The sequence below is a fragment of the Chelonia mydas genome, chromosome 6 (genome assembly GCF_015237465.2).
Source record: "Chelonia mydas isolate rCheMyd1 chromosome 6, rCheMyd1.pri.v2, whole genome shotgun sequence".
In the NCBI taxonomy this organism is placed as follows: Eukaryota; Metazoa; Chordata; order Testudines; family Cheloniidae; genus Chelonia; species Chelonia mydas.
In genome coordinates, this window is record NC_051246.2 from 21,693,720 (window position 1) to 21,708,999 (window position 15,280).

The window sequence follows — 15,280 nt, forward strand, 5'->3', positions numbered from 1 at the left end:
GCTATAAGGCACCTTTATACTGATTTAACTGCACCCATAATCACTGTTGTGATTTAACTATTTCAGGAGATAAAAATCCACACTTCTAACCAAAATAATTAAATTGGTACAAAAACTATGTGTAGACCAGGCCTAAGGGTATGTCTACACTACAGCCTACATCAGCATAACTTATATCGCTCAGGGATGTGAAGAAACCACCCCCAACCGACATAAGTTACATCAACGTAAGTGCTTGTGTGCACCGTGCTATGTTGGCAGGAGAGCTTCTCCCCCAACGTAGCTCTTCTGCCATTCGCTGACGTGGTTTTATTCGTCTTCACCAGACTGCTTGCCTGTACGCACAGCATATGATCATACGCCCTGTGCCAACTCAGGTGTGCAGCACCCGTTTATTTCATCACACCTGGTCTCAACATCTGGTAGCCCACAGACAAATGGAAGAGGGGTTCTTTACCCCTCCTTACTTCCCTATGTGAACCTATAATCCAAGTCACAATCTACCCTTTAGCGATTACAAAACCTCAGAGCATTTTATTTAAAAACAAAAAGCCTAGATATTTTAAATTAAAGGGAAAAAATAACTGGAAAGTATTTAAATACAAAGCTAAGTATGCTAAACCACCTTAAGTACACCCCTGTATACCACCAGCCTGTTCCTAATATAATGAGAGCTTCCAGATATCCTAAAAACCAACAGCTGCTTTTTTTTTTTTTGGTGGAAAACACATCCTGACTGGTTACTTTGTACAACTCAAATCATCTCGTGGTATTTGGGCATCTTAGTTTTATACCTGTGGACATCTTAAACTCCATGTAAGCACACAAATCAGATTAGCATTTATAGTACAGGGTATGTTACCAAACTATTTTGAGACTCTGTTGGTGTTCATGGACATATCAGCCCCAATCCTGCAAACGCACCCTAAATTTTACTTGCATGAGCAGCCGTATTGAAATGAATGGGACTACTCACAGTAGTAAACGTAACGAAGAGCCCTTGTGGCACCTTAGAGACTAACAAATTTATTTGGGCATAAGCTTTCGCGGGCTAAAACCCACTTCATCAGATGCAACATACAGACTAACACAGCTACCCCTCTGAAAGTAGTAAACTTGAGTACATGCATAAACTTTTGCAGAACTGGGGGCATAATCCATGAGACACACAGTTGCAGTCTTTCTAATGTTTACTTACTTTTTTTAAAGTTCAATGAAAGTTCTTTGGAGTTTTTTTCCCCTCTTAAAAAACAGCTATGTCTTTACATCCTCAACTCCACTTTGGGGATGGGAACCAAGTTATTATGTACCCTTGTCTTATATTTAGATTGTAATGCCTTTGGGGACTATCTTTTTGTCCTGTGTTTGTATATCACCTAGCACAATGGGGCCCTGGTCCATGACTGGGGCTCCGAGGCAGTATTGCAATACAAATAAATAGTAATGACTACTACCAAATCAAGGCTAAGGCCTGCACCTGCAAATGCTTATACATGAGTCATCGCACTGAGGTCAGCGGGATGACACACACAGCTAGACATTTGCAGGATCATAGCCCAAACCAACAGTTTCTACATTACGTTTGTAACTCACACAAACAGGTCCTGTGGGCATGCACTGGCCCTTTCTGTGTAAAAAATTTTTAAAAACAAAAAGTAAGGTATAAACATTGATTTCAACTAGATGACACACACCTACATGTTTACAGGATCACGGCCTAAAAAAATAATTTGTATATTTTGAAATTTGTATATATGCAGATTTGCATCCTTTTGTCTTGATTATTATTTGTATTACCATAGTGCCTAGGAGCCTTCCACATGGACCACTGTGCTAGGTTCTGTACAAACACAGAACAAAAAGATTGCCCCAAGGCAATAACAATCTAAGTATAAGATAAAAGATGGATACAAACAGAGACAGATGGGGAGAGGGGTAGCAGGAAACAGCGACACTGCACTAGTCAGCATGATAGGTGGTGGTCTCTGCAGACCACCAGCCTAACCATTGTCAAGATTTTAGCAGGCCTCCTGGCAAAAGACAGTCCTGAGGAGGGATTTGAAGGTGGATAATGAAGCAGCTTTGAGGATGGGAGAAAGCATGAAGGTGCTTGTTTGAAAACTTAAGAAGTGGGCAAAGGAGGCTTGCATCATGGACCGACTGGAGGAAAGTCAACAGTGCAATAGCAAACAAGAGATGATAAGCAGGGTGGGGACTGACCATGAAGGGCCTTGAAATTTAAGGCAAGCAGTTTATGATTGAGGTGATAATGACTGTTACATTAATGTAAAGGTCTTGCTCATTGCACTGTTTGTTTGTTTTCATTAAATCAATTAAAATACGTTGCTAAAATAAAGAAATTAAAGTTCATTCCTTCCTCTGAGTCTTTCAGAATGTTTTGTTTTTCCTCTGACTGCATGCGAGGTAATTTCTACATTAGAGAAATTTAAGGAGAAATTTGCATCAGGCTAAGTTTCCTTAAATTCCCAGATGTAGACAAGCCCCCAGACTCCTGTCCTTGGAGACCTTTATTGGTGTGTCTACAAAGCAACAAGCCCCTAGTATTTAACATAATTATTTAATTACATACAAACAACCCACAAGCAAACAAACCTCTGCTAAAAGAAAGCTAATTAAGTTGCAAAGTCAAGCATTCAAAAGTTTACAACATTCTTTTAATTTTCTTTTCTTTTTTTAAAAAATTATTAAATCATATTTTACAATGGGAAGTGTTGGGCAACCTTAATATAGGGGCTGATACCAGCCACTCATGTCTACACCCTTCTGAGTGGCAAGCACAGAATTCTATTACAATAGGGTCAGTGCTGGGATCCACAAGAGTCTGTGGGTGCTGCAGGCAGAGTTGCAGGACCAGGTGGTTATGAGACTGGGGGTTGGGGGGTGGCATCTACTGTCCCAAGTAGCTAATAAGGTGGGTGGGGGAGGGTAATGTCGGATTGTGGGGCTATAAGGTTACAAGGGAGGGGTCCCCAGAGAGGATGGTGGAGTTTCCTGGATCTCACAGGGATTGGGAGGCCCCAAAAGGATGAGGTGGGGTTCTTTATACGGGATGATGGTGGGGGGGTCTCCATAGGGGACAGTGGGGGCCCCTAGTTTCATTGGGGTGGGGGTCACTCACACTAGGGGATATCAGAGGTTCCTGGGGCTCCATAAGGGTCGGGTGGGGAGTCCTGGATCTCATCGGGGATGGGGAGGGTTGCTGGCTCCCCGCAAGGGTCGTTACTGGGGACGGTGGGGGTCTCCATAGGGGACGGGGAGGGTCCGGGGTCCCCGTGAGGCTGGGGGACGCCGTGTCTCCGGCGGGGCGGGACCCCAGCCCCGGTACCTGGTCTCCTGGATCTCGGCCTCTCTCTCCTCCTGCAGCAGCTCCAGCTGCCGGGACACGAAGTCCGGCACCGCCGCCATGGGCGCCGGGGGGGCCGCGGGCCCGGGGCCTCCTGCAGCCGCCGCTTGGGCCGGGGCTGCGTTCCCGGCCGGCCCGGTGCGCCCTCACTCCGGCTCCCCCGGCTTCCGGCTCCGGCGGGCGGGATGATGGCGGCGGCGGCCTGCGGGCGGCTCCTGGGCCCGGGGCGGCAGCGGGCGGGCCCCGCGGCAGGTGAGACCCGGCGGCGGCGGCGGGGGCCTCTGGGGTTTTGCTCCCCGCCCCGCGCTGCGGTTAACGCGGGGTCGGCTGCACCCCAGCGCTGGGCCCCTCTGTACGCCCGGCCCCTGCCCTGATGGGCGGAAGGGGTGTCCGTGTCCCGGCCACCGGAGCGCCCGGGCCCCGGTGTGCTGGGCGCGCTGCAAGGCCAGGAGGGAAAGTCCGTCGCTGGCAGGGCTGTATCGGGGCAGTCCCGGAATTCGGGGCGTTTTCTTCTCTGGGTACCTGTGACCCCCCCCCCCAGCTCTGTCCCGCTCGCTGTCCGGTCACCCCAGTCCCTGCCCCGGGGAGCTCGCAGCCTGAGTGCGGGTGTCCGCCGCGCAGGGACGGGCACTCGCCCTGGCCGGCTCTGGCGCGAATGCTCGGGGCTAGCGGGTTGCCCTGTGTGGGGCTGGGATGGACTTCCCCGCTCTCCTCCCCTCACACACACGCGTATTTTGGGGAAGTTCTAGGGCCTGTGTCACCCAGGACCGAGATCAGACTAGATGGGCACAATGGTCCCTTCTGGCCTTGGCGTCAGTGAAGGGTCAGATTGGCAGTGGCTGTTGCCGTTGGGTTGTGTTTCTTCCCCCACCCCCCCCTTTCTTTCCAGTGTGTGGGTGCGGTTAACTTGCCAGGATTATCTGGGTGTATCTCACTTAATCATTTCCCTGCCATTGTGGGGGCCTCAGGCACTGGTGCACCCCCCTCTCTCTTGTTCTCTGCCTGTGGCACATAATAGTTTAGCCTCCTGTAGGCTGTAATACATTGGTCTAATTGAATCAGTTGGGTTTGGTGTGTGGGTATTGGTGGCCTGTGATGTACAGACTGTCTGGTGGTCCCTTCTGGCCTTTAACTGTGTCACAGCTGGCCGGGCTTCAAACAAGTTAGGACTTGTCTACATTGGAAAGTTGTAACATGTTAACCATTCCAGTATAGTTAAGACTCTCTTAGCATGAATGCAGTTGTATCCCTATGCTGGTGCTTTATAGCAGCATAGCTATTCCCATATGGGAAGGGGAATAAGCTATATCAATGTAAGATCCCTTTATGCTGCCCTTTAATTGTGTCCACACTGGGGAGTGTACTTGTATAACTTTAATTTTAAAAAAATCCCTAGCTGAAATAATTGCACCAGTACAAAAACTTGATAGCTACAAGTTTGAAAAAGGAAATGGTGTTGATGTAATAGACTTCTATAAAGTATTTGACTTTGTACCACATGACATTAAGAAACAAGAATGGTACAAAATCAACATAGTACTATGTTAAATGGATTAAAAACTGGCTAATTTACAGGTAATTGTAAACAGGGAATCATCAGGCGTGGGTGTGTTTCTTGTGGGGTCCTGGAGGGATGGGTTCTTATCCCTACACTATTTAACATTTTTACCAGTGACCTGGAAAAAAAAAAAACCATAAAATTATCACTGATATAATTTGCAGATGACACGGAGATTGGGGAAGTGGTTAATAATGAAGATGAGGGTCACTAATTCAGAGCAATCTGAATCACTTGGTAAGCTGGGCTCAAACAAAGAGTGTGCATTTTAATACAGCCATATGTAAAGTCATCCATCTAGGAACAAAGATTGAAAGCCATACTTATACGATGGGGAACTCTGTCCTGGGAAGCTGTGACTCTGAAAAGAATGGATAATCAGCTGAACAGATGCATATATTAGTTGTCATACCCTGGTGAAATCTGCAGCTTAGCTCGATATTGGCACTATTTCCTGATTCTTAAATCTGCTGCCTAAGGCAGTCACATATTGCCCATACACGTCACTCGTAGGTGGACCACATAGCAGTTGGGTCTTGCCATAGGCAATTGTGTATGACAGACACAGCACCTCTGCCAGAATCACTAGTACTCAGGGCTTGAAAAAGTGAGTGGCAAGCTTGGGTGGGTGAAAGAGGAGATCTATACCATCAATTTCTAAAAAAACTTATGATTTCATCAAAAATAAAGGGTGTCCAGCCCTAATTACCTTCCAAATATAGACCAATGCCAGTTGTCTTCCTGAGTCTGCAGGCAGACAGCTTGAGTGCCCCTTGATGCTTAGCCTTGGCTAACAGCACCAGAGTAAAATTAACAAAGATTCTGGTTGGGTTTTTTATTTGCTATTCAGAACCCTGTAGGCCTGAGTGATATAGTCAAGAATTATGTCAGTTTCATGCTGCTGGTGCTCCGAAAAACTATGTAGTGCAGCAGAGGCAAGCACCAGAGATTTTTGCAGGGGAACAAGACATAAAGAGAGTCTGGTGAGGAGTAAAGTAGCAGTGACCATCCTCACAGCAGCCAACAGGAAATGGCACTTCACATTTCTGAGACATCTACTAGCTAGAGTTTGTCATAAAATATGGAGCCCTTAAGCAAAATTCAGGGACAGCAGTCTGGTAGCAGTCCCATCAAATGGGAGAGGTTGAGCTGAACGTGTAGATGTGGCCAGTAGCAGGATGCTTGTGAAAGCACTTTGAGATCTACTAATGCAAAACACTATACAAAGAGCTAAGTGTGATTATCTGAATAAGCTGCCTGCCTCATTAGCTTTAAATCCAGACCTACCTTTGATTTGTGCCTCCAGTTGGTTATAATCAAAAGCAGAGCACATAGTCTAGAATCATTATGTTTATTTGGTTGTAACGGGCCCTTTCCAGACATATGTATTTATTGCACTGTGGAGGGTGAAAGAAGGAGGCAACGCAACTTCCAACATTCCTCAAAAGCAGCTGCTTAAAGGAGCTGTGCAAACACTTTCTTTTAGCTAAGCAAACAACTTCAGAGACAGCTTCTTTTTCATTCAATTGCTGTCTTTCTTATTTACTAGCCCAGTTTTCCAGGGTTAGGCCCTCCCTGTTAATTAGCAATTGTGCAGGTCTAGTTCCTTTCCAAAGAAAATATCTCCAATGTTGTGACTGCAAAAAGGAAATTAAAATAATTGCCCATCAGAAAGCAACCCTTCCGTTAGGGGATTTTCATTAATCTCTCTGGATATTTGGTCACATTAATGATAATCCTCCATTCCACTCTTCCTTTGCCATTTCAGTTGCTCATTGTCAAGAGCAGGGGTGGGCAAACTTTTTGGCCTGAGGGCCACATCTGGGAATAGAAATTGTATGGCAGGCCATGAATACTCACAAAATTGGGGTTGGGATGCAGGAGGGGGTGAGGGCTCTGGCTGGGGGTGTGGGATCTGGGATGGGACCAGAAATGAGGAGTTCAGGGTGGGGGGGGGTGAGGGCTCTCGCTGGGGGTGTAGGCTCTGGGGTGGGCCTGGGGATGAGGAGTTTGGGGTGTAGGAGGGCTCTCTGGGATGGGACCGAGGGTTTCAGAGGGCGGGCTGGGGCAGGGGTTGGGGTGCAGGCGCCAGCTGGGGGTGCGGGCTCTGGGGTAGGGCTGGGGATGGGGTTTGGGGTGCAGGAGGGTGCTCCAGGCTGGGATCAAGAGGCTCAGAGGGCAGGAGGGGGATCAGGGGTTTGGGGCATGGTGGGTGGTGAGGGGGTGCAGGCTCCGGGCAGCACTTACCTCAAGCGGCTCCCGGAAGCAGCGGCATGTCCCTTCTCTGGCTCCTACCTGGAGGCATGGCCAGGCGGTTCTGCACACTGCCCCGTCCACAGGCACCGCCCCCGCAGTTCCCATTGGCTGTGGTTCCTGGCCAATGAGAGATGCGGGAGTAGTGTGTAGAGCGAAGCCCCCTGGTTGTTCCTACATGTAGGAGCCGGAATGGGGCCATGCTGCTGCTTCTGGGAGCCACGTGGAGCGGCACCCGACCCTGCTCCCCGGCTGGAGTGCCAGAGCGGGGCAAGCCCCAGACTCTGCTCTCCAGTGGAAGCTCAAGGGCTGGATTAAAATGGCTGGTGGGCCGGAACCGGCCCACAGGCCATAGTTTACCCACCCCTGGTCTAGAGAGTTAAATGTAAATAGAGAGCCCTGATTTAGCCATTTAAAACAATCTTTGTGTTCAAGTTTTCTGTGTTTTTTAATCTCTCCAACTGATGCTGTTTTACAGCCCGCTTGTCTGTGAGAAGAGAGATGGTACTTGGAGTCAGGGAAAGCCAAGGCATATGCATGTACAAACCAAGGTCCCCCACTCTAGAAAGGTTTCTTTAAGCTCTCTGCACTCACACTGGTTCCCTATGTTTCACTTGTCACTGAAGTGACTGCTTGGAGAATGAATGGCCAGGGAGTTACTGGAGTTATCTGCAGTTCTCTCTCTCCCCTCCTTTGCATGCATGGAAATGAGGGTGTGGGGAAGCTTGGTGAGGCTTAATGAAAGTTGCAAAGAGCCACCTTGTTTTGTCCTACACATTTTCTATAACTTGTCACAGCCTTAAAAGGGTGAGAGGCTTCTAGGCAGGGAAGGATACACTTAACCGTATCCATTAAAGAAATAGTTCAGCACTGGAAGGATGCAACACAGCTATGTATAGACTCCTGGAACATTCCCCTGTCTTGGTGACAAAAGAGATGTTATGCACAAATACAACAATATTACGTTGTTGCAATCCACATTTGGAATCTTCTAGCTGACACTCTCATTGACTGTACGTATTCCGTGTATGCTGTAGAAGAGTGATCCTGTCTCTGTTCTGCTCCCTTGGGATATGGTGCATTAGGGAGGAGTTCTTGATTTATTACGTACTGTGTCTTGTTTCTGTCTCCTGCATTGTGGTGCTTTTCCCAGCAGTGCTGAAATTGGCATGGCTCATACTTACTCATTAAATTACCCGGGACTGATAAATGTTACTGCTTATTTTTAATTCTCTCTCTCCTTTCTTCTTATTAGCGTCTCTGTTGTGGTCTACAGTTCGAAGTGAGCGATCTCAAAGCACTTCACTACAGCAAGGGTAATGTCAACGTGTTGCTCTGCTTCCATCTGAAATACTGACCCTCCCTTCCCCTGCTCCCCATTATTGTCTCCCTCTCCCTTTCAGTGACCCGGTATAGATAGAGGTACCTGCAACTCCCTGAGCAAGTCAGGGTACAGCTTCAGTCAGTGCTGCTCCTTGCTTTAGCCAGAAGGGGTCACTAAAGACATAGAAAATTACTCTGTGCTGGGTCCTGAAATATATGACCTAGTAATTATTCTCTGTCTCTGATTTCTGCAGTTCTAAAGAGCAAGATGAGGCACTCCCTTCCCTTTGTCTTGAGTGCTTGAGAGAGAGGGTTTTTACTTTGTCCCTGCATCACAGAATATGGCACTGCCATTAAGCCATGGAGCCAGCCCAAAAAGGCATGGTTCTTTAGAACTTTTTGATAACATTTGGTTTGTGTTTCTGTTAAATGTAGGCACTTTAAAGAGCACTAATGGACATTGCCAAGTAGATTGAACATAACTCCCATGCTATTCATTTTACCCTGATTTACTAGTGTCTAGCGTTTCCCTTGAATTTGAAAATGCTTGTTGTAATTTTCACATCACTTGATAACTATGAAAACTACTGCAGGGCAGTATTGACCAGAGCTCTCAGGAAATTCTTTGCTCCTTTTTTATGTCAGAGACCATTTTATGGTAGTCGGACAGTTCCTGGCTGTTTTAAGTTTCAGAAGCCAATGCCTTTCTGGCCAGCCCATCTGAGACACATTACCTGCTCAAAAGAGAAGATCATACTGAATCAAAGACTATTTTCTGCAAATGTCTTTGCAGTGTCATTGGTTCTTACTTATTAAAATATTTATTCCTTATTAGGTATGGGGCATTTTAACTGTTTGTCTCTTTGAATTAAAACATCCTGCAACTGTTAGGATCCCCTTAGACACTGGAATATGCAGAATTGTTCTTGATGGCAACTATTACTTAGAGTATTTGCAGGGGAAGGTAAGCTTTCTGCTCCATGGTGGGGCTTGCGTAGCAAAACACACAGTTGCTGTGAGGAGTGAGAGTGGAACTTAGGTTCTGTTCCCACTGCCTCAGTATGATTTTGTGTAGTTCACATAATCTCTCTATGCCAGTTTCCCCTTCTGCAAAGAGGGTACGCTTCAGTGCTTACCTTCTTTGGTAAAGTGCTTTGAGAGCTCTGGGTGAGAAGCATTGTATGTGTGCAAAGTATTGTCCTTTAGAATAATCATGCTTTTCCCTCCATCGTTCTATGGAACAAATGAAAACCTTTCATAGAAAGTCATGAAGCAGAGGTGTTAGCTGTTGCCACAACCCTTCCAAAATGTCACAACTTGTATGAGAGATCATAAGAGGTTCCTAACTCCAGCAAAGGTTACTCAGATAATTTTTCCACCTAAAATCACACTTCTTAGATTTTAAAGCCAGAAGGGATTATTGTGATCATTTAGTCTGACTTCCATTTTATAGCATATAGGCATTTTCTATGTACCTTTTCATCTTCTAATTAAAACTGTTGAAATATTTGAGCAGGGTTTTAATTGATGCTCATCTGTGAAGTTTATAGCAAATAGGTATTTTCACTAGTGATGTCCTAGTTCCTTGTCTGTCATCCCTTCTTTGGACAAGCAAACCAGCCAATGTAGTTGACATACTATTAGTTGAACAGGGCTTTTCAGGTAACAAGGGATTCTTTTCAATGTTGGGGCAAAGAATCCCACACAGTGACAGTCTTGACTAAAGCAGAGAGAATCCACTCAGATTGCTGACAGGAAAACACTGATGGATGCTGGCTTAAATATCCCTGCTAGCTTCCATTCATCAGTGTTGTGGCAGCAGCAGAGGATTTGCTGCCACTCATTGCATCCCCAGGACACTCTGAAACCTGTCACTTAATTAGAGCTGTCATTGTGTTAGCAATTTTGACATTTCCAGTAGGTAAGGTAGCAACACCTAAGAGTAGAAACTAAATCAGCCTCCTGGGAAGGCCTATTCAGCACAGAAATTAGCAGCCAGTGCTTGGGCAGTTTGAGCTCTGATGACAGTTCTTTTGAATTGTGGATGTCAGTGCTGAGTGCCCTTAGGAAAAGTCAATCTATGGTACCCAGTGTCATCCAAGTATAATGCTCTGTTCTTCCTGTTAGCTGGATTCTCAAGGAGATTCCTCAGGAAAGAATGTCTAGCACAGGGGAGGGAAAACTACGGCCCGTGGGCCGGATCTGGCCCATCAGGCCTTTCATTCCAGCTCGTGGGATTACCAGCCCCGTGGCTCAGCAGGGCTAAGGCAGGCTCCCTGCCTGCCCTGGCCCTGCTCTGCTCTGAGAAGCGTCCGGCACCACTTCCCTGCGGCCTCTGGGGGAGGGGGGCAGGCAGAGGGCTCCATGCGCTGCCCTCACCTGCAGGCACCGCCCCCCTCAGCTTCCATTGACCAGGAATGGGGAACCGAGGCCAATGGGAGTTTTGGGAGTGGTACCCACAGGCGAGGGCAGCGCACGGCGGAGCCGCCTGCCCCACCCCACCCCCAGGAGCCACTGCCAGACATGCTGGCCACTTCCAGGAGCAGTGCAGGGCCAGGGCAGGCAGGGAGCCTGCCTTAGCCCCGCTGTGCGCCGCTGCCACCCCGGAGCTGCTCAAGGTAAGCGGCAGTGGGCCGGAGCGAGCACCCCAAACCTCTTGTGCACCCCAACCCCCTGCCCTGAGCCCGCTGTCACACTCAGAACCCTGCCCGGAGCCCCCAACCCCCTGCCACACCCCGCACTCATCCTGCACCCCCACTGCCTGCCGTGGGCCCCCTCCTGCACCCCAACCCCTTGTCCTGGGCCTCTTCCTGCACACTGCACTCCCTCCTGCACCCCAAACCTCTGCCCCAGCCCTACATTCATGGCCCTGCATACAATTTCCCCACCCAGATGTGGCCCTCGGGCAAAAAAGTTTGCCCACCCCGGTCTAGTATGTAGAAACCCTTCTCTTGGTGCAGTCAGGAGGTACATCAGAAAGTAAAGGAATTTGGATCACAGCTATAAGAGGCACAGAAAAAATGTTGAGGATATACGTTGGAACGTTTAATAAAATTTGCTGGATCTCATTCCGTAGACCAAGTCTGTATAAAGTACAAAACTAATAACAAACCACAGCTTCTTGGCTGCGTATATGAAGCACTGCTGTGCCAGCTGTCACTAAGAACTCCTGACCCCTTTGTATTCCCCCCAAAATGGTAACCATGGTCTGTGAGCTGGATCTGTTAGCCAGTTGGATCCGGTCATTCAGAGAACACGCATTATGTCTACACAGCAAAAAGAACCCCTCATTTGGCCGTGCCAACCGCCTCAGGCTTGCAGGGCTCAGGCTGCTGGGCTGTTTCATTGCTGTGTAGACTTCCAGGCTCAGGCTGGAGTCTAAACTCTGGGACCCTCGCACCCCACAGAGTCCAAGGTCTACACAACAATGAAACTTCCCCACAGTCTGAGCCCTAGTCGAGTAGAATCATAGAATCATAGAATATCAGGGTTGGAAGGGACCTCAGGAGGTCATCTAGTCCAACCCCCTGCTCAAAGCAGGACCGATCCCCGACTAAATCATCCCAGCCAGGGCTTTGTCAAGCCTGACCTTAAAAACTTCTAGGGAAGGAGATTCCACCACCTCCCTAGGTAACGCATTCCAGTGTTTCACCACCCTTGTAGTGAAAAAGTTTTTCCTAATATCCAACCTAAATCTCCCCCACTGCAACTTGAGACCATTACTCCTTGTTCAGTCATCTGCTAACCTGAGAACAGTCTAGAGCCATACTCTTTGGAACCCCCTTTCAGGTAGTTGAAAGCAGCTATCAAATCCCCCCTCATTCTTCCCTTCTGAAGACTAAACATCCCCAGTTCCCTCAACCTCTCCACATAAGTCATGTGTTCCAGTCCCCTAATCATTTTTGTTGCCCTCTGCTGGACTCTTTCCAATTTTTCCACATCCTTCTTGTAGTGTGGGGCCCAAAACTGGACACAGTACTCCAGATGAGGCCTCATCAATGTCGAATAGAGGGGAACGATCACGTCCCTCGATCTGCTGGCAATGCCCCTCCTTATACATCCCAAAATGCCATTGGCCTTCTTGGCAACAAGGGCACACTGTTTACTCATATCCAACTTCTCGTCCACTGTAACCCCTAGGTCCTTTTCTGCAGAACTGCTGCCAAGCCATTCGGTCCCTAGTCTGTAGCGGTGCATTGGATTCTTCCGTCCTAAGTGCAGGACTCTGCACTTGTCCTTGTTGAACCTCATCAGATTTCTTTTGGCCCAATCCTCCAATTTGTCTAGGTCCCTCTGTATCCTATCCCTTCCCTCCAGCGTATCTACCACTCCTCCCAGTTTAGTGTCATCTGCAAACTTGCTGAGGGTGCAATCCACACCATCCTCCAGATCATTTATGAAGATATTGAACAAAACCTGCCCCAGGACCGACCCCTGGGGCACTCCACTTGATACCGGCTGCCAACTAGACATGGAGCCATTGATCGCTACCCGTTGAGCCCGACAGTCTAGCCAGCTTTCTATCCACCTTATAGTCCATTCATCCAGCCCATACTTCTTTAACTTGCTGGCAAGAATACTGTGGAAGACCGTGTCAAAAGCTTTGCTAAAGTCAAGGAACAACACGTCCACTGCTTTCCCTTCATCCACAGTAAAGGATGTAGTAAAGGCGAGTCACGGGTGTCTAGTTGCTGTGTAGACAGACCCACAAGTCAGTTTACCCCAAAACCCAAAGCAAATTGGAAAGTAACAAACAAGCTCAGTGGTAGTTACTCAAGATAGTTAGTCCAAAGCAGACTGCGAAGAGTTACAAAAGGATCTCACAAAACTGGGTGACTGGGCAACAACATGGCAGATGCACATTGGAAAACATAATCCCAAACATACATACAAACTGATGGGGTCTAAATTAGCTGTTACCACTGAAGAAAGATTTTGGAGTCGTGAATAGTTCTCTGAAAACATCCACTTAATGTGCAGCAGCAATCAAAAAAGCTAACAATGTTAGGAACCATTAGGAAAGGGATAGATAAGACAGAAAATATCAAAATACTACTATATAAATCCATGGTACACCCACACCTTGAATACTGTGTGCAGTTCTGGTCACCCTATCTCAAAAAAGGTACATTGCAATTGGAAAAGGTACAGAGAAAATCAACAAAAATGATTAAGGATATGGAACAGCTTCCACATAAGGAGAGATTAAACAGACTAGGACTTTTCAGCTTGGATATGCAAGGGGTCTATAAAATCATGACTGGTGTGGAGAAAGTAAATAAGGAAGTGTTATTTACTCCTTCATATAACACAAGAACCAGAGGTTACCCAATGAAATTATTAGGCAGCAGGTTTAAAACAAACAAAAAGAAGTATTTCTTCACACAACGCATAGTCAGCCGGTGGAACTCGTTGTCAGGAGATGTTGTGAAGTCCAGAACTATAACGGGGTTCAAAAAAGAATTAGATCAGTTCATGGAGAATAGGTCCATCCTGTTAGCCAAGATGGTCAGAAATGCAACCCAATACTCTGGGTGTCCCTAGCTTCTGATTGCCAGAAGCTGGAAATGGACAACAGGGGAAGGATCACTCAGCGATGGCCTGCTCTCTTGGTTCTCTCTGAAGCACGTGTCATTGGCCTTTGTTGGAAGACAGAATACCGGGCTAGATGGACCACTGGTATGACCCAGTAAGGCTATTCTTATGTTCACAATGGGGCTTTCGGATTAAATAAAGTCTTTCAGCTCAAACGCTGTATTAAAGCAGAAATTTCCAAGAGGGATGTTAGCAGCTATCAGTGTCGTCGTTCAAGATGTGCAGCTGGAAGCTTAAAAAAAGCAACTTTGTAATCTTGTATAGAGAGCCCAGCTGTGGTTCTCAAGGCCCTCACTAAACTACCAATTTAGCAGAGAAGAGCTTTTAAAAATAGTCTGCCTAGAGAGGGACAAGTAACATGCATGAGTGATTAATCTCCAGTCCCCTGAGGCTGATTTAGGGACATTATCTTAGACCTTCTTTTCCTTCTAAGGCTGCATCTGTGCTGGGTTGTTTTCTGAAATACTCCCCACCATTGTTAACACCAGTGCAGCAAACGGGGAGAGTAGACAACGTAGTGTAGACAATGCTTCAGGCAGCCACCAGCATTTAAAGCAGTCTAGGCCTGCTCCCACTGAAGTCAGTGGCAGTGGGGTGGGATCATGCCTCATGTCATCTACACAACATGGTGGTAAAAGCCACTGGTAGCCCCTGGCGCTTTATGTGCACCAGCATTCCCAGCTGTAGCTGCAATGGTGTCAACAATGGTGCGAAGTTAAAGCCTGGTGTAGCAAAGGCCGAAGGAGATTTTAAGCGAATCTCCAGCTCAACTTCAAACTGCTTATTCTTAAAGGTCATTTTTGCATATTTTGGCTTGTTGCATTATAATATTGAAGAAAAAACTTGTCCTCAACTTGTACTGTTTATACGGGGGTGGGGGGAGGGGACGACAAATGAGCCATTCATCTCCTTTCTCGCAAAGCTCTCAGGGGTTCTCTGAACTTTGTTGTGTAGCTGAACGGCATTGAGCATTGGGGGTAGCAGCTCTTTCTGTTTGAGTACAGTGCCTTTTTGTAATTTGCAAGACTAGCTCTGAAGCAAGACAAAGCGTTTTCAGCATGTGGTTAAACAATCTCTTCAAATGGGTTGCAATTTCAACACCTTTGAAAAGTGCCTGCTGGTGCCCTAATTGTCAGAATGCATCAATGTATTTCATTACTGGGCCTGCTTTTAATATGGTCTTTCTT

The 15,280-nt window shown here is 47.2% G+C and overlaps 2 protein-coding genes across 8 annotated transcripts in view; one reads left to right on the forward strand and one right to left on the reverse strand.

The window, feature by feature from the left end:
- IGHMBP2 (immunoglobulin mu DNA binding protein 2) overlaps positions 1 to 3,487 on the reverse strand; it is a 77,899-nt gene extending 74,412 nt beyond the window's left edge. For all 3 annotated transcript variants that reach the window (XR_005225411.2, XM_043547912.1, XM_037899512.2), the window contains exon 1: positions 3,347 to 3,487. Coding sequence is in view for 2 of the 3 variants with exons in the window: in XM_043547912.1 (XP_043403847.1) it covers positions 3,347 to 3,426 (80 nt within the window). In the remaining variant the exon portion in view is untranslated. The remainder of the gene's footprint in view (positions 1 to 3,346) is intronic.
- MRPL21 (mitochondrial ribosomal protein L21) overlaps positions 3,472 to 15,280 on the forward strand; it is a 28,700-nt gene continuing 16,891 nt past the window's right edge. Inside the window, exons 1-3 of one of the 5 annotated variants that reach the window (XM_037899513.2) lie at positions 3,569 to 3,616; positions 5,087 to 5,159; positions 8,431 to 8,491. In XM_037899513.2, coding sequence (XP_037755441.1) covers positions 5,087 to 5,159; positions 8,431 to 8,491 — 134 coding nt within the window. In that variant the 5' untranslated portion in view covers positions 3,569 to 3,616. Of the gene's footprint in view, positions 3,617 to 5,086; positions 5,160 to 8,430; positions 8,492 to 15,280 lie in introns of those variants that run through there. The other 4 variants (XM_043547914.1, XM_037899514.2, XM_043547913.1 and 1 more) reach the window with 4 other exon arrangements.